Source organism: Anolis sagrei, chromosome Y (genome assembly GCF_037176765.1).
Source record: "Anolis sagrei isolate rAnoSag1 chromosome Y, rAnoSag1.mat, whole genome shotgun sequence".
Classification (NCBI taxonomy): Eukaryota; Metazoa; Chordata; class Lepidosauria; order Squamata; family Dactyloidae; genus Anolis; species Anolis sagrei.
The window spans coordinates 24,619,555-24,645,865 of record NC_090035.1 but is presented as its reverse complement, the minus strand read 5'-3'; the positions used below and the strand labels follow the sequence as shown (position 1 = coordinate 24,645,865).

The following is a 26,311-nucleotide window of genomic DNA, read 5'->3' as shown; positions in this document are numbered from 1 at the left end:
CAACATATTTCCAAGAGTTTTCTGCAAGAAACATATTTTACAAAAGAGATTTTGGATTCTGTACTATACTACATAGTCATTCAGAAAAGATTATTGAATGGTTTCACTTTCGGTTAAAAAATTGCAAGTTCCTGCTATCAAGCACTTGAGATTTTCTCAGCTTTGCTTTGACTCTGAATAATGCACTTGGTATGAAGGGTTGCTAGGGAGAGGAGGGTCTGCTATCTACTTTGTAAAGAAAGACAATTTCCCAGCTGGAAGGAACGCCAAGGCCTCCTCCTTGCCTGCGTCCTCCCTTTGCGATTGTAGATAAACCTGAAAAGTAGGCTGAGAAGTTGGAAACAAATAGGTTGTTCATGGCCAACAATGAAGGAGAAAGATAAGCTAAAGCTGGTACATATTAGGAAAGGCTATGGACTGAGTTAGGGCCCCTATGAGAGCACAGTTCCCAAACCTTGACTCAGAGATTAAACACAGAAAAAACTGGGGTGAAGATGTAAAGGTGATAAAAGGAAGGGAAACCCAAGTTCTGAAATGTGCAAATGTTCATTCCAAAGCACTGCTTTCTCTGTTTTGGGACTTCTTCAGTGAGCAAAGCACGACACTTTCTGCCTTGGTTGAGAAGGGCTTTCTAAACCTTGGGAAAGTGAATTTTCCAGGGCAAGAGAGGCTGCGTCACTAATAAATACATCCTGCTCTCTTCCCAGAGCACAATGGTTGGACCGGCTGCCAGGCCCCATGGAAAACATCTGCAGTTCTGCCAAGACAGAAAGGCTCCATGATCCATGAAGTCAAAGGGCCGGCTTCCCCTCTGGCAAATATTACCAATCTCCAACAAAAAAAACCTTGCTCTGAAAAGCAGAAGGGCCTGGAGCTTAACGGGCTGAAATGGCACCACCATTAAATGCTACTTAAACCTGCTCTCACCATTAGGAAGCAGCAGGAATTCTGGCATTTGGATTCTGCCTCCATTAATGACAGATCTCACAGCGCTCTGTGTCTTTCTGAATCACCAAGACAAGAAAATCAGGGCTTTAAATGCTCTCAGAATTGGCCCAGATAGTCAACAGCTCTGCAGGCATCCAATACAACCTTTCTGTTCATTTTACTTCAAAGCACTTCCATATGAAGTAATTGGCACTTTATACTTGCATAATCCCCACACAGGACCAACATCTCAACTCAATATTGTTTCTACCGCTATTAATTTTTTGATCATTTGTGGACACAATATAAAGAATAAATATTCTGAATTGCCAGCCAGAAACTAACTGGGAACCAAATGAACATTTTCCAGAACTGAAGAGACCAGCTCAATTCTGGCAAACCCTGGCCAAGCAGCTCAGAAGGCAAACTGGGTGAGATTTTGCAGTATATTTCAAAGGCATTTGTGGGCAGGATGCACTGCCTAGTTAACCTAGTCCAATAAATCTCTTTCTAGGAGGGGAGGCTTTGGGCACAGCAAGTGGGAGAACGATACCTGGTTTTAAAATGTCTCTCAAAAGGTGAGAGACTTCTTTGGGGCTTTAGGCACCATGGCAGTGAGATTTACAAAGTGCAAGCCAGGCTTTAGGGTTCGATTTCTGCAGAGGGAGGAAGAAAAAAGGAATAAAAGGCCCTTCCTTCCCTATTCTTATACCACAGCTCTCCATTGCATTCATACAGGTACAAACTGTTGCCTTCCAGATCTTACTGAAATGCAAGTCTCATCTTCTCCCAGCATCACTGGTCATGCTGCATAAGGACAACGGAAGCTGCAGAATTCCTCAAGCCGCTTGAATCCACATGCTTGATTACTACATAGTTGGGGCAATTGCAGAGGACTATTCGCCTTGTCTGCAGTCACAGCCTTGAAGAGACAAGCCTTCCTTTCTGATCAGTGCATCACTGCAGACATTTAGAAAAAAGTGAACATGCTCTTTTAGTGGTGAAAAAGTCCAAATGGTATAATTCCAGTGGTTCATGTCTTTGTGAGTGATGTGCCAGTGTCTTTTCATCTATTGTCTACATTTTTATCTGGATCTGTCTTCCCAGCATGCCAGATGTTGGTATTTACCAGGCTTTGGGAAGTGATCATTGCAAGAGCCCCAATGAGCATGACACTATCTCCAGGCGATGAAACAGGAGAGATAAGGAGAGCAAACATCCAGGCACCTGGGACGCAGGGCAGGATTCAATGCCTTGCGTACAATGAGTTTCCACGTCGTCCATCAAGACACACTACAGGAAGGGAGACTTCCTCCTTCTGCCTTGGTCTCTTCTGCATGAAACAGGGCCCCACCAAAGGCCTGAGGATCTTGGCCAGAGAATTCCATTCTGCTTCAGCCGCTGGCTCATCTGGGCCCTGCGTCACTGGGAGCTCCTCTCTGTTTTAAGGCTGCGTAGCAACGGGAGAGGCAAACATACAAGAGCTCTGCGAAAGCAGCAGCAATGTCTGTCTGCCCCAAAGAACTGCGGCAGGAAGGGGGTCCATGCCAGGAACCAGGCCCCAAACAGCAAGGGGTTGAGCTCTGAGAAATAAAGCCACCCAGGCACCTAATGAGGCTATCCGTTGTAATTCCAGCAGCAGCTGTAACACACACTTGCAACGCTTTTGAATCATTAACGCAACATTCCCTGCATGGGAATTTAGTACCAAGAAAACAAGGTTGTTTTAATCCCTACAACGTCATTCAATCCCTTAATGATATATCATTTAGTACTTTGCAAACAGTGTCTCTCATCTGAGGGAAAAGGTGCTCGTTTACAGCAATGTGACAGACAGAAAACCTATGATACCTTCCTCCATGGCTATTGTTATTTATCATCTTTTTAGACAACAATAATAAACCACACTTATGCATGCACAAAACAAACAAGTACATATTAAACTGCAAAACATACATCTCTAATGACATCTAAGTCTGTATGTATATGAATATACATGTAGACACATGTACATTAAAATGGATTTCTTGCTGTCCTTTTTCAGTTTTTCTATAGTTTAATATTTTATATTTTTATGTCTCACAAATTATTTATTTCTGCTTGTATTAACGTTGAGAAGTGTCCCAACAATGTTTATTTCCAAACCTGTACATAAAGCCTTTCCCTCAGCTATATATTGGTAAAAAAATCAATTCTAAGAATGTGTCCAATGACTTATCCCTTGACAGCATTGTTAACTTGACCATTTTTAATTTTTTCTCTCCAGTCAGGTTATAATATAAACTCTGTGGCAACAGCATGTTTGCCCATCCTTCTGCAGCAAAGCAGCTCATACGATGACATCGAAGTGTGACACTCATATAGTGCTGCACTGGAGTGACCTCCCATTCCTTCCTCGCATCTAGTCCTCATCTTCATGGTAAGCATTACACTGGATCATGTCCTGTAATTGGCTAAGAGTCAGCATTCCTAATGATAAGGATCTGCATTACTCCACCGCCTTCAGCAGTTTCATGTAGGAACAAGGGGTGGGACCATAAGCAAGGCACAAGTGTTAATATGCCATTACAAATGGCTACAAGAGACTTGGGTCGTGTCACTTCCTTCTGCAACAGGAAGAAGCAGTTACCTCCAATGTTTATTTCATGGAGCAAAGTCAGGGATTGGAACAGGGATTTGTCACTAATTGCTTTCATAATGTTACACTACACACTACCAAACATGACTCAATTGCTCTTCCTGACCATTGGGTAGAAGACTGCTGGGACTTGTAATCTCAACAGCATCTGCAGTTGCATGTAGGTGACACTTCTATGGCTCTAATAATGCACTTCAGTTTAAGCATGACAACAAGCAGCAATTGATGTCATGGTGGAGCTAAATAGCGCTGTCCCTTGGGACATCTGAATTTGCACAAGTGCTTTCCTGATGCCATCCTTCCCTGAGCAGGAATGTGCCCATTGAAAGCCTGGGTCTCAATGTTTTGACAACTTCCTCCACACTTCTCATTTATCTGGGGCTTTTCCTGGCCCTTGATTTCAATGCCAGAGCTTACTTTACTTAGGCGATCCCTTGTTGGACGAGTAAGATGGTCCTCCATTATGTGTTTCCTTGTGGGTTCGTAGGTGGCTGTGGAGCCCTATTCTTGACCCGCATCTTCTCCCACAGTGAGGGCATTGGTTTCCAGGTGGAAGGTGGTCCCGGTCGGGGTTGGCTTGACGCGCCTTCCTCCTGGCACGTTTCTCTCTTTCGCCCTCCACTCATGCCTCCTCAAATTCTGCAGCACTGCTGGTCACAGCTGACCTCCAGCTGGAGCGCTCAAGGGCCAGGGCTTCCCAGTTCTCAGTGTCTATACCAGAGATTTTAAGGTTAGCTTTGAGGCCATCTTTAAATCTCTTTTCCTTTCCACCAACATTCTGTTTTCTCTTCTTAAGTTCAGAGTAGAGCAACTGCTTTGGGAGGTGGTGGTCAGGCATCCGGACAACGTGGTCGGCCCAGCGGAGCTGATGGCAGAGGACCATTGCTTCAATGCTGGTGGTCTTTGCTTCTTCTAGCACGCTGACGTTTGTCCGCTTGTCTTCCCAGGAGATTTGCAGGATTTTAGGGAGGCAGCGCTGATGGAATCGTTCCAGGAGTTGCATGTGACGTCTGAAGACAGTCCACGTTACGCAGGTGTATAGCAGGGTTGGGAGGATAATAGCTTTGTAGACAAGCACCTTGGTACCCCTACGGATGTCTTGGTCCTCAAACACTCTCTGCTTCATTCGGGAAAATGCTGCACTCGCAGAGCTCAGGCGGTATTGTATTTCGGTGTCGATGTTGACTTTGGTGGAGAGGTGGCTGCCAAGGTAGCGGAAATGGTCAACATTTTCTAATGTTACACCATTAAGCTGTATATCTGGCATTGGGGAGGGCATGGCTGGTGACTGCTGTAACAGCACTTTGGTTTTCTCGATGTTCAGTGACAGGCCAAGCTTCGTGTATGCTTCTGCAAAGGTGTTTAGAGTGGCTTGTAGATCTTCTTCTGAATGCGCACAGACGACATTGCCATCAGCATACTGGAGTTCTATAACAGATGTTGTTGTAACCTTGGTTTTGGCTTTCAGTCCGATAGATGACTTCCACTCCGGTGGGAAGCTTCCCGTCAACAAGGTGAAGTATCATGGCAATGAAGATGGAGAATGGAGTTGGGGCAATAACACATCCCTGTCTGACACCCGATTCCACCTTAAATGGGTCACTTTGGGAGCCACTGCTATCCAAAACTGTTGCCATCATGTCATCATGGAGGAGCCGCAGAATATTCACAAATTTGTTAGGGCACCCAATTTTTTGGAGGATGGTCCAGAGAGCGCTGCAATTCACTGTGTCGAATGCCTTTGAAAGGTCGATGAATGTCATGTACAGAGGTTGATTTTGTTCTCTGCATCTTTCTTGGAGCTGTCGTGCAGTGAAGAACATGTCTACAGTTCCTCTGGAGGGGCGGAAGCTGTTCTGGGATTCTGGAAGGGTGTCTGCTGAGAGGGGCAGAAGGCGGTTTGCAGGATTCTTGCGAGGATTTTCCCAGCGGAGGTTAGAAGGGAGATACCTCGGTAGTTTCCGCAGACTGTTCTTTCCCCTTTTTTGAAGAGGGTGATGATGGTGGCATCCTTGAAATCTGCTGGGATTTTCTTGGTCACCCACACTTTTTCTATGAGCTGGTGGAGTTGGTGTGTCAGCTCATGTCCTCCCTCTTTAAAGATTTCAGCAGGGATCCCATCCGGTCCGCTGGCTTTGTTATTTTTCTGTTGGTTGATGGCATTGCTGACTTCTTCCAAACTAGGCAGTGCTGCAAGCTCATCCCTGGTTTGTTGTTGCAGAATTTGTGAGAGAACCTCTTCGGTCACATTGGAGCTGCGGTTCAGGAGGCTTTGGTAGTGTTCTTTCCAATGTAGTGCAATTGAGTTTTGGTCCTTCAGGAGTTTGGTTCCATCTGATGAACGTAGAGGCTGTATGCCATGGTTTCTTAGTCCATAGATGACCTTTGTGGCTTTGAAAAATCCCTGAGCATCATGGGTATCTGCCAGGTGTTGGATTTCTTCAGCCTTCTTTGTCCACCAGATGTTCTTGAGTTCTCTTGTCCTTCTTTGGACCTCAGCTTTTGCACTGGCGTAGATCTTTTTCTTAGCAGCACAGTTGATGTCTCTCTGCCATGTTTGGAAGGCTTTCCTTTTCTTGTCAATTAGCTGTTGGATCTCGATGTCATTTTCATCAAACCAATCTTGATGTTTCTTGGTTTGATATCCAATAATTTCTTCGCAGGCTGTGATGATGGAGGTCTTCAGAATGTTCCAGTGTTCCTCAACATTTTCGGGGTATTCTGTGGGTAGATTATTCTTGAGTGCTGTTTGGAGATGGGCTCGTCTGGAGAGCTCCTGAAGGGCTTGGGTGTTCATTTTATGCCTTGTCTTTCTTCCTTGGAGTCTGCACTTGGGGGCAATCTTGATAGCCATCGTGGATCGGATTCGCCTGTGGTCGGTCCAGCGCACTGTTTTGCAAAAACAATGCCAGAGCACTGTTTTGCAAAAGCACAAACTGAACTGACTTGGTTAGTCTGCCTCTGCAAACGAAAGGGGAGTTCCCAGCAGGCAATCCTCACTAGGCAGACTAAACAACTCTGTTTGCTGGAAATTTACCAATCAAGTCAGTAACACACCCAGCCTTTGAACTCTTTCACCCCAGAGCGTACACTTCTCCAAGGAACCTAAACTATCCAGAGTGAGAGGCAGTTCCCAGCATTCTTTAACTCAATCAGCATTACAACAGTGCTGTAAGGTGGGCACTTTCTAATAGGCAATATGGGGAGCCACAGAGAGAGAGAGGGGGGGGGGAGAGAGAGAACAAGATCAAGCCACTGTCCACCAAACCTTTTTATAAGGGAGGCTAATACAGCTTCAGGAAGTATGAAATGTCACCTATACAATTTCATTGTGATTGAAAGAGACAGACTTTTTGATTCATGCAGTGCTCTGTCAAAGAAGGGCTTGCCTTTCACTTGCAGGGAGGCATGACTTTGTACACTTTTTTTTGTAAAAGAACCGCTGCTCTGTACCAAAGGCCTAAGGAAGCTTTCTAGAGATTAGGGTTCAAGAAAAAAAAAGGCTGCCCTTTCCTAACTCTCCATTATATACAACCAAATGAGAGAAAGAGGAATGTTAAATATGAAGAAGATGGCAAAGAGTGCCCTCTTTGCTGCAGAGACAGGCATAAATGGCCTTATCTCCCAATAAAAGCTGGGTCAAATATGCAGGGCAGATGGAGTTTCGCTCTTGGTACAGCTGCAGGAGAAGTACAACAGATCAGGAAGTTAGCTCCTGCTATGCAATGGTCAAACCCTTAGGCATTTATTTCCATGACAAAACTGCCAAGGCTTTTTTTACTGAAATTGTTCTGTATTCTCACATCCTGAATTGTCTTCTTTGGGGGTGGGGGGAGGCAGAGGGAGGAACAAGATCCATTCCCAGACTGCATGAAAACCTAGCTCAGCAGTTTCTGCTGGAAGCAAATTCAAAACACTCCTGAGCCGATGGAAGATTAATGCACACATTAACTTCAATTTCCTCCTGCTTGGCAGTAGACTTTAACAAGACACATTCGGTCATTTAGACAACGGCAGCTCATGTTGGAAGGTGGATGAGCACATAGTTCGGGCAACAAAGTATAGCAAATGAGCTGCGAAGACCTAAAGCAATTTCCTTTCCCAAATGAAATGTGTACAGAAAAGAAAGTGAGGCCTTGAATTAAATGAAGCCAACTACAAAGGGAAAAGGGAAAAAGAATAGCAATAAGAACAACTCTGGCAGAGTTGTTTTGGTTGGGAGAATAAACAGGTTAAGAGCCCAAATTATCCAGGACTTCCACACTTGAGTCTACTTTAGGGGACCCTCTTAAAACATTGTAAGACACATTTACACTACTCCCTTATTTTGCAATACTATGGTTAATATACACTCGCTTCCCCTTTTATATAAAGATTAGTTATGAGTTAAGAGTGGCCCACACACAGCCCACCTAAAACTTCAGTCATGAAAGGTCAAGCCAAACATGCTTTAAATCAGAAACACAGAAAGTAAATTACTTGAAGTAATATCTATTATAACTAAAGAAAGTTTCAGGATGAAGTTGGCAATTGCTTCCATTGACAGATCACTGTTCTTAGTGTTATATTGCTCAATAATTTCAATAATAATTTGCAAATTAAAGTAACTAAAAAGCAATGCTTCATTTTCAAAACACTGAGAACCTATTTGTCTCTGAATAGAATCACAAAGTTGGAAGGGATCTCAAAAGGCCATCTAGTTCATTCTTTCCAGCAGGAAGTCACCACTGGGCCCATATTCCCTATCCAATAGCCAAGATATTTAAGTAGGACCTCTTTTCTTTGAAACTGAACCTATTTCCCTGTGTCCTTTCCCCTCTATTAGGGACTGCAAGAGCCCTCTAGTCCAGACATGGGCAAACTTCAGACTAGGGCAGAAGTTTGCCCATGCCTGATCTAGTCCACCCTTTCAGCCAGGAAGACACCACTCAGCCCATATTCTCCTCTCCCATAGTGTTTCTAACCATCATAATGTTTACGTGGAACCTCTGTCCTCCCAATCTGAACCCATTTCTTTTGTTTCTGGATAGAATCACAAAGTTGGAAGGGATCCCAAAAGACTATGTAGTCCAGGCATGGGAAAACCTGGCTACTCCTGGTGTTTTGGACTTCAACTTACACTATTCCTAACAGCCTACCAGCTGTTAGGCCTGGTGGGACTTTAAGTCCAAACCACCTGGAGGGAGGGTCCAAGTTTGCAGGACTACCCCACTCGGTCCACATTCTCCTCTCCTACCGCACTTCTAGCCAAGATGTTAGAGGTGGGATCTCTTACCTTTCAATTTGAACCCGTTTCTTTGTGTCTTTTATCTCTGGAAAGAATCACCAAAGTTGGAAGGTATTCCTAAGGGCCGTTTGGTCCATCTTTTCAGGTAGGAAGTCACCACTCAGCTCAATTTCTCCTATCTAATTGCATTACTAGCCAAGATGAGTACATAGGATTGCTTTGCTTTCATCTTGAGAATATTTCTTTGTGTCTTGATCTCTGGATAGAATCACAAAGTTGGAGGGGATCCAAGGCCATCTAGCCCATCCCTTCAGGCAGGAATTCACCACTTGGCCATGTTCTTATATCCAATTGCACTTCTAGCCAAGATGTTGAGGTAGGGACCTTTTTTTTTTTTTTCAAACTGAATCCATTTTTGTGTCTTTTATCTCTGGATTGAATCAAAAAGTTGGAAGGGACCCCAAAAGACCATCTATTCCAGGCATGGGCAAACTGTTAGGAATGGTGGGAGTTTAAGTCCAAAACACCCGGAGGGAGGGCCCAAGTTTGCCCATGCCTGATCTAGTCCATCCTTTCAAGACTGGAATTCACAACTCTGTCCGTGTTCTCCTATCCAGTCGCACTTCTAGCCAAGATGTTTAGGTTGGACCTCTTTCCTTTCATATTGAAGCTACTTCTCTGTGTCCTATTTTCTCTATTAGGGATCCCAAGGGCCATCTAGTCCATCCTTTCAGGCAGGACGTCACCACTCGGCTCATGTTCTCCTATCCAAAAGCACTTCTAGTTAACTTGTTTAGGAAGGACCTCTTTCCCTTTGATTGGAACCTATTTCTCTGTGTATATGTATCTGGATAGTTGGGACCCCCAAAGGCTATCTAGCCCAACCCCACGGTGCCAGGAAGGGATACACAACGACATTCCTCCCGAAAGAGGCCCACTTGACCTGAAACAAAGGCCTCCTGATCCGGGAAGAAGAAATACACGCGTCGAGGCCTTCACACGGTGTGCCCCCCTTGAAGAACCCTGGTCTCCATGGCAACCATGGCAGCGGTGGCCGGGAGAGCTTTTGCACAATTAAAACTTGTGCACCAGTTGCACCCGTACCTTGGGAAGCCAGATCTGGCCACGGTGGTCCACGCTCTCGTTACATCCCGAATAGATTACTGCAACGCACTCTACATGGGGTTGCCTTTGAAGACTGTTCGGAAATTTCAGTTAGTCCAGTGGGCGGCAGCCAGATTACTCACCAGAGCGTCATACAGGGAGCATACCACCCCTCTGCTATGTCAGCTCCCCTGGCTGCCGATCCAGTTCCAAGCACAATTCAAAGTGCTGATTTTGACCTACAAAATCCTATACGGCTCTGGGCCGACGTACCTGTCCGAACGCATCTCCCTCTACATCCCACCTCGGAATCTGAGATCATCTGGGGAGGCCCTGCTCTCGACCCCACCTCTATCACAAATGAGGCTGGTGGAGACGAGGAGCGGGGCCTTCTCGGTGGCGGCCCCTCACCTGTAGAACGCGCTCCCGGGGGAAATCAGATCAGCAACATCCCTCCTCTCCTTTAGAAGGAAATTAAAAACGTGGTTATGGGACCAGGCTTTCGGCCAACCTGGCAGTTAAGGACAATGGACGACTAGAATTAACAGGACTGACAATGTGGAATATGGACTATGAGACTGCGAACGCTGAATGTTAAACGGGTTTATTGACGTGTTGTAGAACTGAGAACCGACCGTTAAATTGTTTTAACTGTTTAATTGCTGCTATACTGTTTTTACTGTTGTATTGTATTGTACTGTATTGCTGAATTGTTGCCGGCATCGAATTGTGCCTTTGTAAGCCGCTCTGAGTCCCCCCCCCCCCCCCGCGGGGTGAGAAGGGCGGGGTAGAAGTGTCTGAAATAAAACCAGGGCCTGGCTCACCTTCCCACCGTCTGGTTGGCCAGCTGCTTCATACGGTTGAACTGCTTCTTCATGGTGGCGGCGAAAGGGCTGCTTCCTTCCTTGCTTCCTTCCCGCCGCCCTCGGCCTCCGCCGCGGCTCTGCCTCCCTCTCGCTCCTCTCCCGTCCGGCTTCCCACCTCACCCTCCTCCGCCGGAAGCAGCAGCAGCAGCCGCCTACGTCATTTCCGGCTCCAGCCCCCCTCAGTAATGGCTGACTCAGAAGCCAAGGCAGCGGAGGCCACGTGACCAAAAGGGGCGTGACCATAGATTCTTGGGACAGACTCACCGAGTAGCAAACTAGGATTTTGCGAGAGCAAACTAAGCCAGCACGAGCGATGCTCCGCCTCTTTCTTCGCCTCTTTCCCTTTGCTAGGGCAGCGTTGCGAGCATACGCTCGTGCCGCAGCAAACTACAGGAAGCTTGCGCTCGAGCTTGCTCCGAAGCCCCGCCTTTTTTCCCCCGAGGCTGCTCTCTCTCTTGCTAGCGTGCCTGTTTTCCATTGCAGAGAGCAGGGATGCGAGTGTACGCTCACAGTTGAATTCTGCCAACTGCGAGAGTACACTCGCATCGCTTCCCTAGCAAGGGAAAACAGGCACACTAGCAAGAGAGAGAGCAGCCTCGGGGAAAAAAAGGCGGGGCTTCAGAGCGAGCTCGAGCACAAGCTCGCTCTCGCTTCCAGTAGTTTGCTACGGCTACCTTAGCCATACACTCGGTGACTGCACTTCCCTCGTTGCCTATTGGTTGTCCTCACTTGCTTGCGCCCGCCCCCTACAGCTGTCAAAATAAGTCCCCTCCAATGCACCTCCTCTCCTCTTTGATTTCGAGAGTGGCATCCCTTTTGACCAATAGGGACCGTTATCTGGGCGAGAGGTGGTCCTGGTGATATCCAATGGAAAACCCTTCTCTTTGACAGTGACATCCCTCTCAGCCAATAGAGAAAACGATCGGGGCAGGCGGGATCCTGGTGACTTTCAATGGAACTGCCTTTGAGATTGACATCTCTCTCAGCCAATAGAAAGGCGGAGGGAGCGGGCGTAACCTCCAATGGAAAAACCTGCTCCTGTCTTCCTTTGAGAATGACACCCCTTTCAGCCAATAGAGAGGACGGCCGGGGCAGGAAGAGTGTCGGCGACATCCAATGAAAAACCTCGCCTGTCTATTCCTTTGAGTGTTACATCCATCTTAGCCAATAGAAGAGCCGGAGGGGCGTGACGTGAGTCCCGCCGACGAAAACCCCCTCGCTGCTTTTGAGAGTGACATCCCTGTCGGCCAATAGCGGGAGCGATCGGGGCGGGCGGGGTTTCCGACGAGCTCCAATGAGGACGCGATTTTGGCTGCGGCCAATGGGCGTCGCTGTTACTGAGAGGTGGCGCCGTGAGGGAGGAAGGCCGGCAGGTAGGCCGGCCGGCAGGCAGGCGAGCGGGAGCGCTGCGGGGGAGCCCTTCCTTCCTTCCTTCGGAGATGGGCGTCCCGAGGCCCAGGCCGGCCTCCCCGCGCTGAGCCGACCCCGAGGGGGCATGGCCGTGGCCAGCACTTCCAGGGACCCCTTGGGCCCCGAGGTCAGCGACGAGGCCGTCCGGAGCACCTGCGACGACGCCTCCCAGTGCAAGCGGTGAGCCGAGGCCGGGAGGGAGGGAGGGAGAGAAGGAGGGCGGGCCGGCCTCAGATTGACACACGTATGCAGATGACACCCAACTGTACGACTCCTTTCCGCCTGAACCTAAACCAATGCCTGTCATCAGTAATGAACTGGAGGAGGGTCAACACATTGAAACTCAAAACAGAAACGGCAGAGGTGCTCCTGCACAGTCGGAAGGCAGACCAGGGAATATTGCTTCAGTCCTCTTATACTCCGCATCGCCTCCTATCAGCCCTGAGATCATCAGGAGAGGCCCTGCTCTCAGTCCCACCATCCACGCAGGCATATGGTTGGTGGGAACGAGAGAGAAGGCCTTGGTGATTGTATGATAGCTGGGTCCCCCAGCTACGAGCATTACTCAGATGCCGGAAAGGCAGTTGTGAATAAGAGAAGGGATCACGTGGTCAAGAAACGGAGCGGAGTGAGAGCAGGGAGAGCGAGACACTGAGGGCAAGAATCTACTTCGTAGTTATTTTGTATCAAAAGCATTGCATAAATTAGTATAAAACTGATAAAAATAGAAGGCACACAGGCGGCTAAATATCTTTTGACCAAAAACAGCATTGTCTGTAGTCTCCAACAATTCCTCCTTTGTACATGAGGCAGGGCATAGTGGACAAGCATACAGATGCAGAGTTGTCTGTTCTGCTCCACAGTCACACAAGGTATGGGATTCTTTTAGGTAGTGCCATTTTGCCAGATTGTCTTTTGATCTGCCCATTCCACTTCTGAGTCAGTTCAGAGACTTCCAAGTTGCCCATTCTTGATTTGCCACTGGAGGAAGAACTGGCATACTCGGCAGTTGAGTAAAACAAGGCCAGGGATTATTTTCTTATTAAATTTGGGTCTGCACCCTATGTGCTGCCGGTAAGTTTTCGCAGGATATTATTGCATGCAGCTACTTTGTGCTTAGTGTTCAAGCAGTGTTTCCTATATGCTAGTGTTCGATATATAGGATTGAAACAGTGTTCAAGCTCTTGACCTTCCCAGGTGACTTTCGGTTTCTTGTTGGCTTCACAGTTGTGTAGGTGGAAACCAGACACTTGTGTCTTGGCAGGGTAAGGCTTCAGTTGGTTATCTTTGAAGTAGCCGGAGAGATCTTTCAAGGCTGGATTTCAATTGTTTCAAAGTCTTTTGCTTGTGTTGTTAGACCAAGATCATCAGCATATATAAAGCTCTTTGTGAGTGGTAGTTGTGGCTGATCCTTGGTAAAGATATTAAACAAGGTTGGTGCAAGAATGCTGCCTTGAAGTAAGCCATTCTCTTGCCTCCTCCATCTACTTTTCCTGCCTTGAAACTCCACATAGAAGCTACAGTTTTCTAGGAGAGTCTGGAAAACTTTCTAGGGGAGTTTGTAAAATCATAGTCTTGTAGTTGCATTTGAAGGAAGGATTGAAAGGGGGGGGGGGTAAGGTTTAGAGTTAGGGTTTAGGGTAAGGATTAGGGTTGGGGTTAGAGTTCCTAAGGTTTAGGGTTAGGGCTACAGCTAACCCTAGCTGTAACCCTAACCCTAGCATTTACCATTAAAGAACTCTTACATTCCTTGTAAGCGGAAACAACGTACTGCTCATAGCAGGCGGATCCAACTATCATACAATCACCCATCTCAGTGGTGGCCCCATAACAGAAAATGATCAGGCTGTGACGGGTAAAGTATATCATCTCCGACTTGAAAACAGCCTAAACACACAGACCTTTAGGATTTTTAATATAATTTTTCATGGACGACCTCCCTATCTTGAGGCTCAGGGAATTTTAATGGAATATGTTGTATTTATTAACTTTGTTTATGGTTTATTTAATTGTGTTACCCATTTATCAGTTTTATCTTGCATTTATATAATGTAATTTCTGTTGTTTTAATTATTGTTTGCCGCTTGAGTCCCTTACTTACTTACTTACTTAGGCGATCCCTCGTTGGACGAGTAAGATGGTCTTCCATCATGGGTTTCCTTGTGGGTCCGCATGTGGCTGTGGAGCCCTATTCTTGCTCTGCATATTCTTCCGCAGTGAGGGCATTGGTTTCCAGGTGGAAGGCGGTCCCGGTCGGGGTTGGCTTGACGCGCCTTCCTCCTGGCACGTTTCTCTCTTTCACCCTCCACTCGTGCCTCCTCGAATTCTGCAGCACTGCTGGTCACAGCTGACCTCCAGCTGGAGCGCTCAAGGGCCAGGGCCTCCCAGTTCTCAGTGTCTATGCCAGAGTTTTTAAGGTTGGCTTTGAGCCCATCTTTAAATCTCTTTTCCTGTCCACCAACATTCCGTTTTCCGTTCTTGAGTTCGGAGTAGAGCAACTGCTTTGGGAGACGGTGGTCAGGCATCCGGACAACGTGGCCTGTCCAGCGGAGTTGATGTTGGAGGACCATTGCTTCAATGCTGGTGGTCTTTGCTTCCTCCAGCACGCTGACGTTTGTCCGCTTGTCTTCCCAGGAGATTTGCAGGATTTTCCGGAGGCAGCGCTGATGGAATCGTTCCAGGAGCTGCATGTGACGTCTGTAGACAGTCCACGTCTCACAGGCATATAGCAGGGTTGGGAGGACAATAGCTTTATAGACAAGCACCTTAGTATCCCTACGGATGTCCCGGTCCTCAAACACTCTCTGCTTCATACGGGAAAATGCTGCACTTGCAGAGCTCAGGCGGTGTTGTATTTCGACGTCAATGTTGACTTTGGTGGAGAGGTGGCTGCCAAGGTAGCGGAAATGGTCGACATTTTCTAATGTTACACCATTAAGCTGTATCTCTGGCATTGGAGAGGGGGCGGCTGGTGACTGCTGAAACAGCACTTTGGTTTTCTCGATGTTCAGTGACAGGCCAAGCTTTGTGTATGCTTCTGCAAAGGTGTTGAGAGTGGCTTGTAGATCTTCTTCTGTATGCGCACAGACGACATTGTCATCAGCATACTGGAGTTCTATAACAGATGTTGTTGTGACCTTGGTTTTGGCTTTCAGTCTGCTGAGGTTAAATAGCTTGCCGTCTGTCCGATAGATGATTTCCACTCCGGTGGGAAGCTTCCCATCAACAAGGTGTAGTATCATGGCGATGAAGATGGAGAATAAAGTTGGGGCAATAACACATCCCTGTTTGACACCCGATTCCACCTTAAATGGGTCACTTTGGGAGCCATTGCTATCCAAGACTGTTGCCATCATGTCATCGTGGAGGAGCCGCAGGATGTTCACAAATTTGCTTGGGCACCCGATTTTTTGGAGGATGGTCCAGAGAGCGCTGCGATTCACTGTGTCGAATGCCTTTGCAAGGTCGATGAATGCCATGTACAGAGGTTGATTTTGTTCTCTGCATTTTTCTTGGAGCTGTCGTGCGGTGAAGATCATGTCCACAGTTCCTCTGGAGGGACGGAAGCCGTTCTGGGATTCTGGGAGGGTGTCTTCTGAGAGGGGCAGAAGGAGGTTTGCAAGGATTCTTGCGAGGATTTTCCCAGCGGAGGTTAGAAGGGAGATACCTCGATAGTTTCCGCAGTCTGTTCTTTCCCCTTTTTTGAAGAGGGTGATGATGGTGGCATCCTTGAAGTCTGCTGGGATTTTCTCGGTCACCCACACTTTTTCTATGAGCTGGTGGAGTTGGTGTGTCAGCGCAGGTCCTCCCTCTTTAAAGATTTCAGCAGGGATCCCATCCGGTCCGCTGGCTTTGTTGTTCTTTTGTTGGCTGATGGCATTGCTGACTTCTTCCAAACTAGGCAGTGCTGCAAGCTCATCCCTGGTTTGTTGTTGCGGGATTTGTGAGAGGACCTCTTCGGCCACACTGGAGCTGCGGTTTAGGAGGCTTTGGTAGTGTTCTTTCCAACGTAGTGCAATTGACTTTTGGTCCTTCAGGAGTTTGGTTCCGTCTGATGAGCGTAGAGGCTGTATGCCATGGTTTCTTGGCCCATAGATGACCTTTGTGGCTTTGAAAAATCCTTGAGCATTATGGGTATCTGCCAGGTGTTGGATTTCTTCAGCCTTCTTTGTCCACCAGATGTTCTTGAGCTCTCTTGTCCTTCTTTGGACCTCAGCTTTTGCACTGGCGTAGATCTTTTTCTTAGCAGCACAGTTGATGTCTCTCTGCCATGTTTGGAAGGCTTTCCTTTTCTTGTCGATTAGCTGTTGGATCTCGATGTCATTTTCGTCAAACCAGTCTTGATGTTTCTTGGCTTGGTATCCAATAGTTTCTTCGCAGGCTTGGATGATGGAGGTCTTCAGTTTGTTCCAATGTTCCTCAACATTTTCGGGGTGTACTGTGGGTAGATGGTCCTTGAGTGCTGTTTGGAGATGGGCTCGCCTGGAGGGCTCTTGAAGGGCTTGGGTGTTCATTTTGCGCCTGGTCTTTCTTCCTTGGAGTCTGCGCTTGGGGGCGATCTTGATAGCCATCGTGGATCGGATTAGCCTGTGGTCGGTCCAGCAGTCGTCAGCACCTGTTATGGCTCTTGTGAGGAGTACGTCACGGCGGTCTCTGGCACGTGTGATTACATAGTCTGAGGTGCCAATGCTTTGACCGGGGGTGCTTCCATGATGTCTTGAACTTGTTTTTCTGGCAGAAGAGCGTGTTGGTGATGACAAGGTTGTGCTCCGCACATTTGGTGAGAAGCAGGATGCCATTCGAGTTGCTGTTTCCAACCCCGTCTTTTCCAATGGTCCCTGGCCACAGGTCGAAGTCTCGCCCGACTCTTGCATTGAAGTCCCCCAGGAGAATGATTTTGTCCTCCTTAGGTATCCCCGATAGGACAGTGTCCAGCTGATAGTAGAATTTCTCCTTGATGTCTTCATCAGCGTCTAGTGTTGGTGCATAGGCACTTATGATGGTTGCCCGTTGGTTTTTGGCAAGATCAATTCGGAGGGTGGAGAGTCGTTCGTTGATGCCAGTGGGTGCTTCGGACAGATGTTTCATCAGATCATTTCTTATAGCGAAGCCAACTCCGTGCATTCTTTGGTCTTCTTCGGGCAGTCCCTTCCAGAAGAAGGTATAGCCTCCTTTTTCTTCCTTCAGCTGTCCCTCTCCTGCTCTCCGGGTCTCCTGAAGGGCTGCTATGTCGATGTTGAAGCGTCCCAGCTCCCTTGCGATGATGGCAGTTCTGCGTTCGGGGCGTTCACTGTCACTGTTGTCCATCAGTGTCCGTACGTTCCACGTACCGAAGTTCATTTTTCTTTTTTGGCCGCAGGATGGTGACCCCACTGGACGCGGCAGTCCAGTCAGGGATAAGTGAGGCAGACTATGTTTAGGGCACCTTTTCTAGCCCCCTCCCCGTGTGGGGTGAGCAGAGTGGGTCCTAAAAAGGGCTGCTCAGTCGCGGATACAGCTGCCGAACTACTCAACTGCCTCGGACCTTGAGGTAGAACGACTGAGTCCGTACCCACCGCCCATGTGCCAGTCTGTGACTAGGGGCTTCCAGATTTCACAGTCCTGCCCCCGTCGCCACTCGCTGATCGCCATGGGACTTTGGTTGCTTGGTTTTTATTTTCTTTGGAAGACGCCTGTGCGTGGGTTTTTTTAATGTGTGGAGGTCAGTGCACAACTGAACAACACACAGTCTTCACAGATGAGGTTCCACTGGTGATGTAGTTTAACACAATGACCATGGCTTCTCAGTCTGTTGCAGCCTTCTTCCGCCTTCGCAGCCGTTGTAACATGTGCCATGTTATCCTCCGCCTGCTCCGCCGTTGAGGTCTTTGGGTCTTCGGACTGTGCTTGGTCTGGGACCTCCCCCGCGGCCACTCCTGGGAGTGCACGACTCCAGTTGTTGTGCCCACAGGTTCATCGGAACACGCAAGCCCCCTCACCACGACAAGGTGACAGTCCATCGAGGGGGGAGGAAAACAGGATAAAAATCTATATATATAAAAATAAAAAGGGCGTCCAACGGGACAGCAAAACTTAAAAAAACCCCGATGAAAATTTACCAAAATTCCCAGGCACATACCTCAACCCACAAGGTATGCACAAATTGATTCAAAATATTAAACATTAAAACACACTCACAATTAGACAAAACAACTGAGCATGCGCAATGGCGCCCCGCCACAAGTCCCCGGCGCGCACACATGGCCGAACGGCCAACGCACCCTCCGCACTCGCCCTACCCCGCACGATCACTCCACACCATGCCCCCTCCCTCCCCCGCCCCGCCCCGCCCCACATGATCACGCCACACCACGCCCCTCCCCCGCCCCACACGTCCACGTTCGCCAAACTTACCTCCTCCCCCTCCTTCTTCCCCCGCCCACGCCCCCTCCAAAGAAGCCACGCCCCTCCAAACCCCTTCCCGCCCCTTCCCACCCTGTCAAAATCCATCCCTCCTCCCCCTCCTTCTTCTTCCCCCGCCCACGCCCCCTCCAAGGAAGCCACGCCCCCTCCAAACCCCGCCCCTTCCCGCCCTGTCAAAATCCATCCCTCCTCCCCCTCCTTCTTCTTCCCCTGCCCACGCCCCCTCCAAGGAAAGAGGGAAAGAGAACGAGAGAAGGAAGAGAGAAGAAAGGAGGGAGTGAGGCAAGACAGAGACAAGAGAAAGAGGGAACACGAGAAAGAGAGGAGGGAGGGAGAGGGAGGAGAGAAAGGGGGAATGTGAGAGAGAGAGAGATAGAAAGAGGGGAAAGGAGGGAGTGTGTGAGAGAGTGAGAAAGAGGGAGGGAGAGAAAGAGAAGGATGGAGTGAAAGAGAGAAGGGGGAGGAAGGAGGGACATGAGAGAGAAAGAGGAGAAAGGAGGGAGTGTGTGAGAGAAGGAATGAAGAGAGAAGAAAGGAGGGAGTGAGGCCAGGCAGAGACGAGAGAGAAAGAGGGAATGCGAGAAAGAGAGAAGGAGGGAAGGAGAGAGAAAGGGAGAGGGAGGAGAGAAATAAAATAGAAGACAAGAATCACACAAAGCATAATAACAAAAACACAGCATAATAACATCCAAAAATAAGATATAAATAAATATTAAGCATTAAAAACATTTAAAAACAATTACAATTATTGTGGAGACACATCAATTAAATAGTATATTTTGTTAAACTCAGTGCAAATTGACCTTGCTGTCATTAGCAATTGAATTATCTCATCAAAGGTTGCTTGAACAGATAGGTCTTCAACTGGGAAAGGGGCACTTTTAATCTTAATGGGATGGAGTTCCAAAGGGCCGGGACAACTACCAAGAAGCCCCCTTCTCTCTCTTGTCGCTCCCAACCGTATTTGTGATGTCAGCAGTAACGAGGGAAGGCTCTCTCTGGAAGATGTTAATTATCGGGCAAGTTGGTAAGAGGTGATGAAGTCAGATACGTAAATTGTGCCTGAATCATTTAGGCCTTTAAAAGTCAAAACCAGCACATTGAATCATTCTAGGAAATATATTGGCACCCAGGTGCTGTAATGGGGCAGGGGTGGGGTGGTACGCTCTTTATGATTCTATAAGAAAGGAGCACCTGGTTGCGGATTTCTGACCTACTTAGACTTTCCAGGCACTTTTCAGTAGCCCCCTCCCTGCTGTCTTTCCTTCAGGCAGCAGGCTAAAACCTTTTTATTCAGGCCAGCTTATAAAGAAGTGGGTTTTTAAGATCATCAGAGGCTGCTGTGATTTTCTATGCTTTTTATGATGTTTAATACTGTCTTAATACTTGTATATTTGTATATTTGAAGTTATAATGCAATACTTTTAGTTGTGAGCCTCTTTGGGTCTCCATATGGAGAGAAAAAGTATAATAATAATAATAATAATAATAATAATAATAATAATGTTTGTCGCCTCGAGTCCCCACCCATGGGGAGAAAGGAGGGGTGTAAATAAAGTTAATAATAATAATACATCAGTCTCTTCCAAGTCAACGGTGGTGTTAAACTACTACTTCTCTGATTCCTCTCCCTTCATGGCACCGGGAATTATATCTCTCTTCCAAGCCTGTAGAAAGGGAAGGGGGCCTCAAACTAAGCTCTCATGAAACTATTAAGAAAGCCGTGGAGTCATTTGTCTCTTTTCCAAGTCAGTAGTGTCCATCTACAAGTCCCATGACTGATAAGGATGCTGGGAGTTGTAGCTCTCTCTCTTTTAGGTTGGCTGAAGTCTACCAACTACACCTGCCATGATAACTTTGGAAACACTAGGTGTTGCATCTCCCTTTCCTTCCAAATCAATGGGGGTCTCAGGCTTGATCTACACTGCCATATAATCAGACAATCTGGATGCAGAAACAGGATTATATGACAGTATAGAGGAGGCCTCAAACTACCACTCTGATTATGCCTCACTGTGGGTTTGCTGCTTCATTTAGCATTCTGTTTCTGTGGTTATAACAGGGCCTTTCTTTCTTTCTCTCCATCAGGTACGCTGTCAACATGGGCTACTGGAAGGATCCTTACATACAATATTTTGTAAGGCAACCAAAAGAAAGGAAAGCACCAGAAATCAGTCGAGGTAAAATGCTTTGAGTAAAATGCTTTGGGGGGAGGGGGGGCAGGGGAAACTGCATATGTTGTTTATTTGTTCAGTTGCTTGCGAATCTTCGTGACCTCATGGACTAGCCCATGCCAGAGCTCCCTATCGGCCGTGGCCACCCCCAGCTCCTTCAAAGTCAAGCCAGTCACTTCAAGGATATCATCAGTGCCATAGCCAGAAAAAAAAATTGTGAGGAGGGGGGTTTGGAAAAAAACGAATCACGAAGAGTAGTTCCATAACACAAAATAACTTAAATAGCATGGTTCATTCTATATTTTATATAGACTTAATTAAATCAATTTAATGTTTACCTCTCATAGACTTAGAATGGGGATTTGGTTAACCAGTCAAAATTCCTGAGTAAACCAGATTTTTTTAACCTGAAAAATTTCAGGGGGGGGGGTGAACCCCCCCTCCCCCCACCCCTCCTCCAGCTACAGCCCTGGGCACCATCCACCTTGCCCTTGGTCTGCCCCTCTTCCTTTTTACTTCCATTTTTCCCAGCATCATTGTCTTCTCCAAGCTTTCTTGTCTTCTCATGTGGCCAAAGTACTTCATCTTTCCCTCTAATATCCTTCTCTTCAGTGAGCAGTTGGAGTATGGACTGGTTTGATCTTCTTGTGGTCCAAGGCACTCTCAGAATTTTCCTCCAGCACCACAGTTCAAAAGTGTCTATCTTCCTTCGCTCAGCCTTCCTTATGGTCCAGCTCTTGCATGGATATAAATCAAGCTTATTATTATTAATACTGTATATACTAGAATATAAGCCAAGTTTTCAGCCCTTTTTTAGGTTAAAAAGGCCCCCCTCAGCTTATACTCAAGTCAAAATTATTTATTATTTTACTCTGCAATTATTATTATTTTATTACATGTATTACTTTATTCTATTTATTATTATTACATTTATTATTTTGCTCTATTATTGTTAATATTACATTTATTTTACTCAATTTTAGTATTACATTTATTATTTTATTCTATTACTCTTATTGGATTTACATTATTTTACTCTATTATTTTATTACTTTTATTCTATTCTAATTATTATTACATTTATTGTTTTACTCCATTGTTACTGTTATTACATTTCCATTATTTAGTCTATTATTATTTTATTGCATTTATTATTTTATTCTCTTTATTATAATTGGAAGGATGCATTAAATTACAAGTTTTATGTAAATATTCAAAAACATTTAACCTACTTTTTTGGAAGTTTTTAAACAGAGGCTGGATGGCCATCTGTCAGGGTGATTTGAATGCAATATTCCTGCTTCTTGGCAGGGGGTTGGACTGGATGGCTCATGAGGTCTCTTCCAACTCTTTGATTCTATGATTCTACTGATGCCTCAATTAATGTAATTTTATTGGTATCTATTATTGTTTTGAAATTTACCAGTAGCTGCTGCATTTCCCACCCATGGATTATACTTTAGTCAATACATTTTCCCAGTTTTTTTGTGGTAAAATTAGGTTCCTTAGATTATATTCGGGTCGGCTTATACTCAAGCATATATGGTAATTATTATTTATTACCCTCCTCAGCTCATGACGGGTTACAAAATTGCTAAAACACATAATCATTTGAAAACACTGAAAAATACACATTTAAAACTATATTTCCATAAAATACATATTAAAATACACAACATTCATCATTATAACATTAAAAATTTAAAACTCATTATTATTATTATTATTAATATTATTAATAGCAGCAACCACCTTGTGGGGAAATCTGAGGCAAGATAGTCTGTGTTCATATATGCCTTTAGATGTGAGAATTAATAGAATTGGCAAATCAACAGTGTTGTCAATGGATAAATCCCCGGACACCTTATATGATGGAAACCATTTTATCATTAAAGGGAAAGGGAAATCCTTTATGTACCGGTTTGGAGACATGAAACATTGGGATATTGTTAGAACAAGCAACAACTTGTTGGATATAAAGTGGAAGAAAAAAGAGGTTAAACCGACAAAAGAAAAGCCGGGAATCCACTTTGAAATACTCATTTATTTGTTTTGGTTATTTTAGAGTTCTAGGTTGAGAGGTATGTTTGTAATATTGATGGCTAGCATTCTGACTAAATCACAGTTTTGATGATTCCGTGAAACTATGATTTAGCAAGAATGCTGGCCATCAATATTACAAGCTTGTAATGTTGTGTGTCATATCAGGAGCAACCGCTCCTGTTGTGAGAGAATTGGCCGTCTGCAAGGACGTTGCCCAGGGGACGCCTGGATGATTTTTGATGTTTTATCATCCTTGTGGGAGGCTTCTCTCATGTCTCAGCATGAAGAGCTGGAGCTAATAGAGGGACCTCATCCGCCTCCCCCCGGATTCGAACCTGCGACCTGTCGGTCTTCAGTCCTGCCGGCACAGTGCTTTAACCCACTGCACCACCGAGGGCTCCAGCTTGTAATGATATTATAATTATATATTTATATTACATGTAATATTACTAATAATATTACGATATAGTGGTATGGTGCAATATAGCAATGTTTAATACGAATATTGTACTATGCTAATAATATAATATATTGTATGTAATATATATATTATAAGCCGCTCTGAGTCCCCTTCGGGGTGTGAAGGGCGGCATATAAATGTCGTAAATAAATAAATAAGGCAATCACAATCTATGTACTCAGAAGTATTCTGACTTTTCTTTTCTTGTGTTTTTATGGTCAAAAAATGTTAATTAAAAGTATGGGGGATGGAATATATGTGCCAGTAGGAAAGCCTGGACAAGTTTCTATTTTAGATTCTGACTTCCAGAATCCCAGGTTGATATAACTTTTCCAGGCTCTGGCCCCTTTGAAGGGAAGACAAGGAGGAAGGAAAGAGTCTCCTCCTTTATTTTGAAAGACAAACTAAGGATAAAAGTGTAAGTCAACTACTTGTCATTATCTAAGTCCGGCATTATTGTTTTTCCTCTTAGGATATTATGCCCGTGTCGAAGGAGTTGGCCGTTTGTTAAAGGCTTTCTTACAGAGAACCCTGTGCAACTGCCAAATTATCAACCTTGGGGCTGGCATGGACACCCTTTTCTGGAAATTAAAGGTGGGTCAAGCCATGATGAGAAGAAGCCAAAAGTATATATTCAAGATCTGCAAAACTCTCAAGTGACCCCTAGTGGCCTCTTGTGCTTCTTTTCTATGATTGATATATTGCAAATTCTTCTCTGTTTTGGGGAATATTGTGAGTGAAAGGAAGGTTTGTCTCCTTTGGATGAAGAGAGAGACATGTAATACATTATTATTATTATTACTATTATTATTACTGTGACGATGTGTAAATTTTATTCTTATGGTTATGGGTTGTTTAAACAGTAGTTAATAAATGGTAAGTATGTAGGATTATATTTTGTTAGATATGGTGGCTGGTGGCTTGAGCTGAGTTGCCATAGCAATGGGGGCGGAGCCAACTGTCACTTCACAGTGCAGCTTTTTGAAAGTGGCAGTCTGTAAGCCGGAGAGCTACAGGAAGGGACTGATTTCTCTAGTGGGAGAAACAGAGAATTAATTTGTGACCAAAGGGGTTACAGGAAAGGACCCGGTAGTGATAAAACTACAGGGGGTTATTGATTCTGGGTTAAGAATCAAGGTTTGGCTGGGAGCCAATTCTGTTGAATAGGCCTTTTGGCTTATTTGTTTTGTTGGGACAGTTGTCCAGAAGAGATACATCTGCTTATAGAAACCTCTTGAAGTCTGTGCCTGAGGTTACTCATGAAACCTTACTAATGTAACCAATCAAGATTCGTGCCTCTTGTGAAGAAACAATTAAAAATGTTATACTCCTGTTAAAATAAACTTGTTACTGTTTTCCTCAAGCGTTGCCTGATACAGTTTCTCTTAAGTCAAATAGCCTGCATAAGAAGTAAAGCCAAACCAGGGACAGAAAACGCTACGCTATCAATACTTCTGTAAATAATAGTCCCTTTATAAACCAGCTCATAAGGTGATATTGATCATTGCCCGGCTTTCCTCACAGATTAGGTGGCAGTAGTTTTACCCTCCTTTACAATTACTATTATTATTATTATTATTATTATTATTATTATTATTATTTGATACACAAGATTAGTACACAGCAAATAAGATCACTATGCTGGCTTTTGTATTTGATCAAATGTCGGACACTTCACAAGTATCAAACTTTTTAAACAGAGGGCCAGGTCACAGTCTCTCAAAGTGTTGGAGAGCTGGATTATAATTTGAAAACAACATGAATGAATTTCTATGCACACTGCACATACATTTTTGTAGTGCAAAAAACACTTTAAAACAATACAGTAATTAAAATGAAAAACAATTTCAACAAATATAAAATTACTAGCTGTGCCCTGCCACGCGTTGCTGTGGCCTATAGTAAAACTTATCAAAGTTGAGGTAGATATGTGGACTATTATGAAAGAGAGGTCCCTACCTATTCCTTCCCCCTTTTCCTCCCCCTTTCTCTCCTTTCTTCCTTCTCATGCTCAGTTGTTTTGCCGTTTTGTGAGTGTGTTGTTGTGTTGTTTTTCATTTTGAGTAGATATGTTTGTACCTTGTGGGTTGTGTTATGGGTATGGGAATTTTGGTTAAGTTTCGTTGGGGTTTTTTTGAGTTTTGTTCTTTTGCCGTTTTGTGAGTGTGTTGCTGTGTTGTTTTTCATTTTGAGTAGATATGTTTGTACCTTGTGGGTTGTGTTATGGGCACGGGGATTTTAGTTAAGTTTCGTTAGGGGATTTTTGAGTTTTGTTGTTTTGCCGTTTTGTGAGTGTGTTGTTGTGTTGTTTTTCATTTTGAGTAGGTATGTTTGTACCTTGTGGGTTGTGTTATGGGCACGGGGATTTTGGTTAAGTTTCGTTGGGGGATTTTTGAGTTTTGTTGTTTTGCCGTTTTGTGAGTGTGTTGTTGTGTTGTTTTTCATTTTGAGTAGATATGTTTGTACCTTGTGGGTTGTGTTATGGGCATGGGGATTTTAGTTAAGTTTCGTTGGGGGATTTTTGAGTTTTGTTGTTTTGCCATTTTGTGAGTGTGTTGTTGTGTTGTTTTTCATTTTGAGTAGATATGTTTGTACCTTGTGGGTTGTGTTATGGGCACGGGGATTTTGGTTAAGTTTCGTTGGGGTTTTTTTGAGTTTTGTTGTTTTGCCGTTTTGTGAGTGTGTTGTTGTGTTGTTTTTCATTTTGAGTACATATGTTTGTACCTTGTGGGTTGTGTTATGGGCATGGGAATTTTGGTTAAGTTTCGTTGGGGGTTTTTTGAGTTTTGTTTCCTCGTTGGATGCCCCTAACAAATTTATATATATAGATTAGTATTTCAATGGGAAGTGAACGCCTACTTTTGTCTGATACGATAGGATTGTTGTTGGTGTGTGCTTTCAAGTCGTTTCAGACTTAGGTTGACCCTGAGCGAGGGCCAGATAAATGACCTTGGAGGGCCGCATCTGGCCCCCGGGCCATAGTTTGAGGACCCCAGGTCTAGGACTATGTGATGTATCTATGAATAATGCGTGCAGATCCAAGTAGGGTGGCCTTTTGTA

At 45.3% G+C, this 26,311-nt stretch overlaps 2 protein-coding genes across 7 annotated transcripts in view; one reads left to right on the top strand and one right to left on the bottom strand.

Moving 5' to 3' along the window:
* The window catches only part of LOC137095473 (rho GTPase-activating protein 17-like), a 73,495-nt gene extending 62,289 nt beyond the window's left edge, over window positions 1–11,206 (bottom strand). For 3 of the 4 annotated variants that reach the window (XR_010908854.1, XM_067462189.1, XM_067462190.1), the window contains exon 1: window positions 10,721–11,206. Coding sequence is in view for 3 of the 4 variants with exons in the window: in XM_067462189.1 (XP_067318290.1) it covers window positions 10,721–10,773 (53 nt within the window). In the remaining variant the exon portion in view is untranslated. The remainder of the gene's footprint in view (window positions 1–10,720) is intronic. The other variant, XM_067462191.1, reaches the window with a different exon arrangement.
* An 874-nt stretch (window positions 11,207–12,080) lies between these two features.
* LOC137095362 (leucine carboxyl methyltransferase 1-like) overlaps window positions 12,081–26,311 on the top strand; it is a 77,572-nt gene continuing 63,341 nt past the window's right edge. For all 3 annotated transcript variants that reach the window (XM_067461955.1, XM_067461956.1, XM_067461957.1), the window contains exons 1-3: window positions 12,081–12,352; window positions 20,663–20,754; window positions 23,724–23,845. In XM_067461955.1, coding sequence (XP_067318056.1) covers window positions 12,084–12,352; window positions 20,663–20,754; window positions 23,724–23,845 — 483 coding nt within the window. In that variant the 5' untranslated portion in view covers window positions 12,081–12,083. The remainder of the gene's footprint in view (window positions 12,353–20,662; window positions 20,755–23,723; window positions 23,846–26,311) is intronic.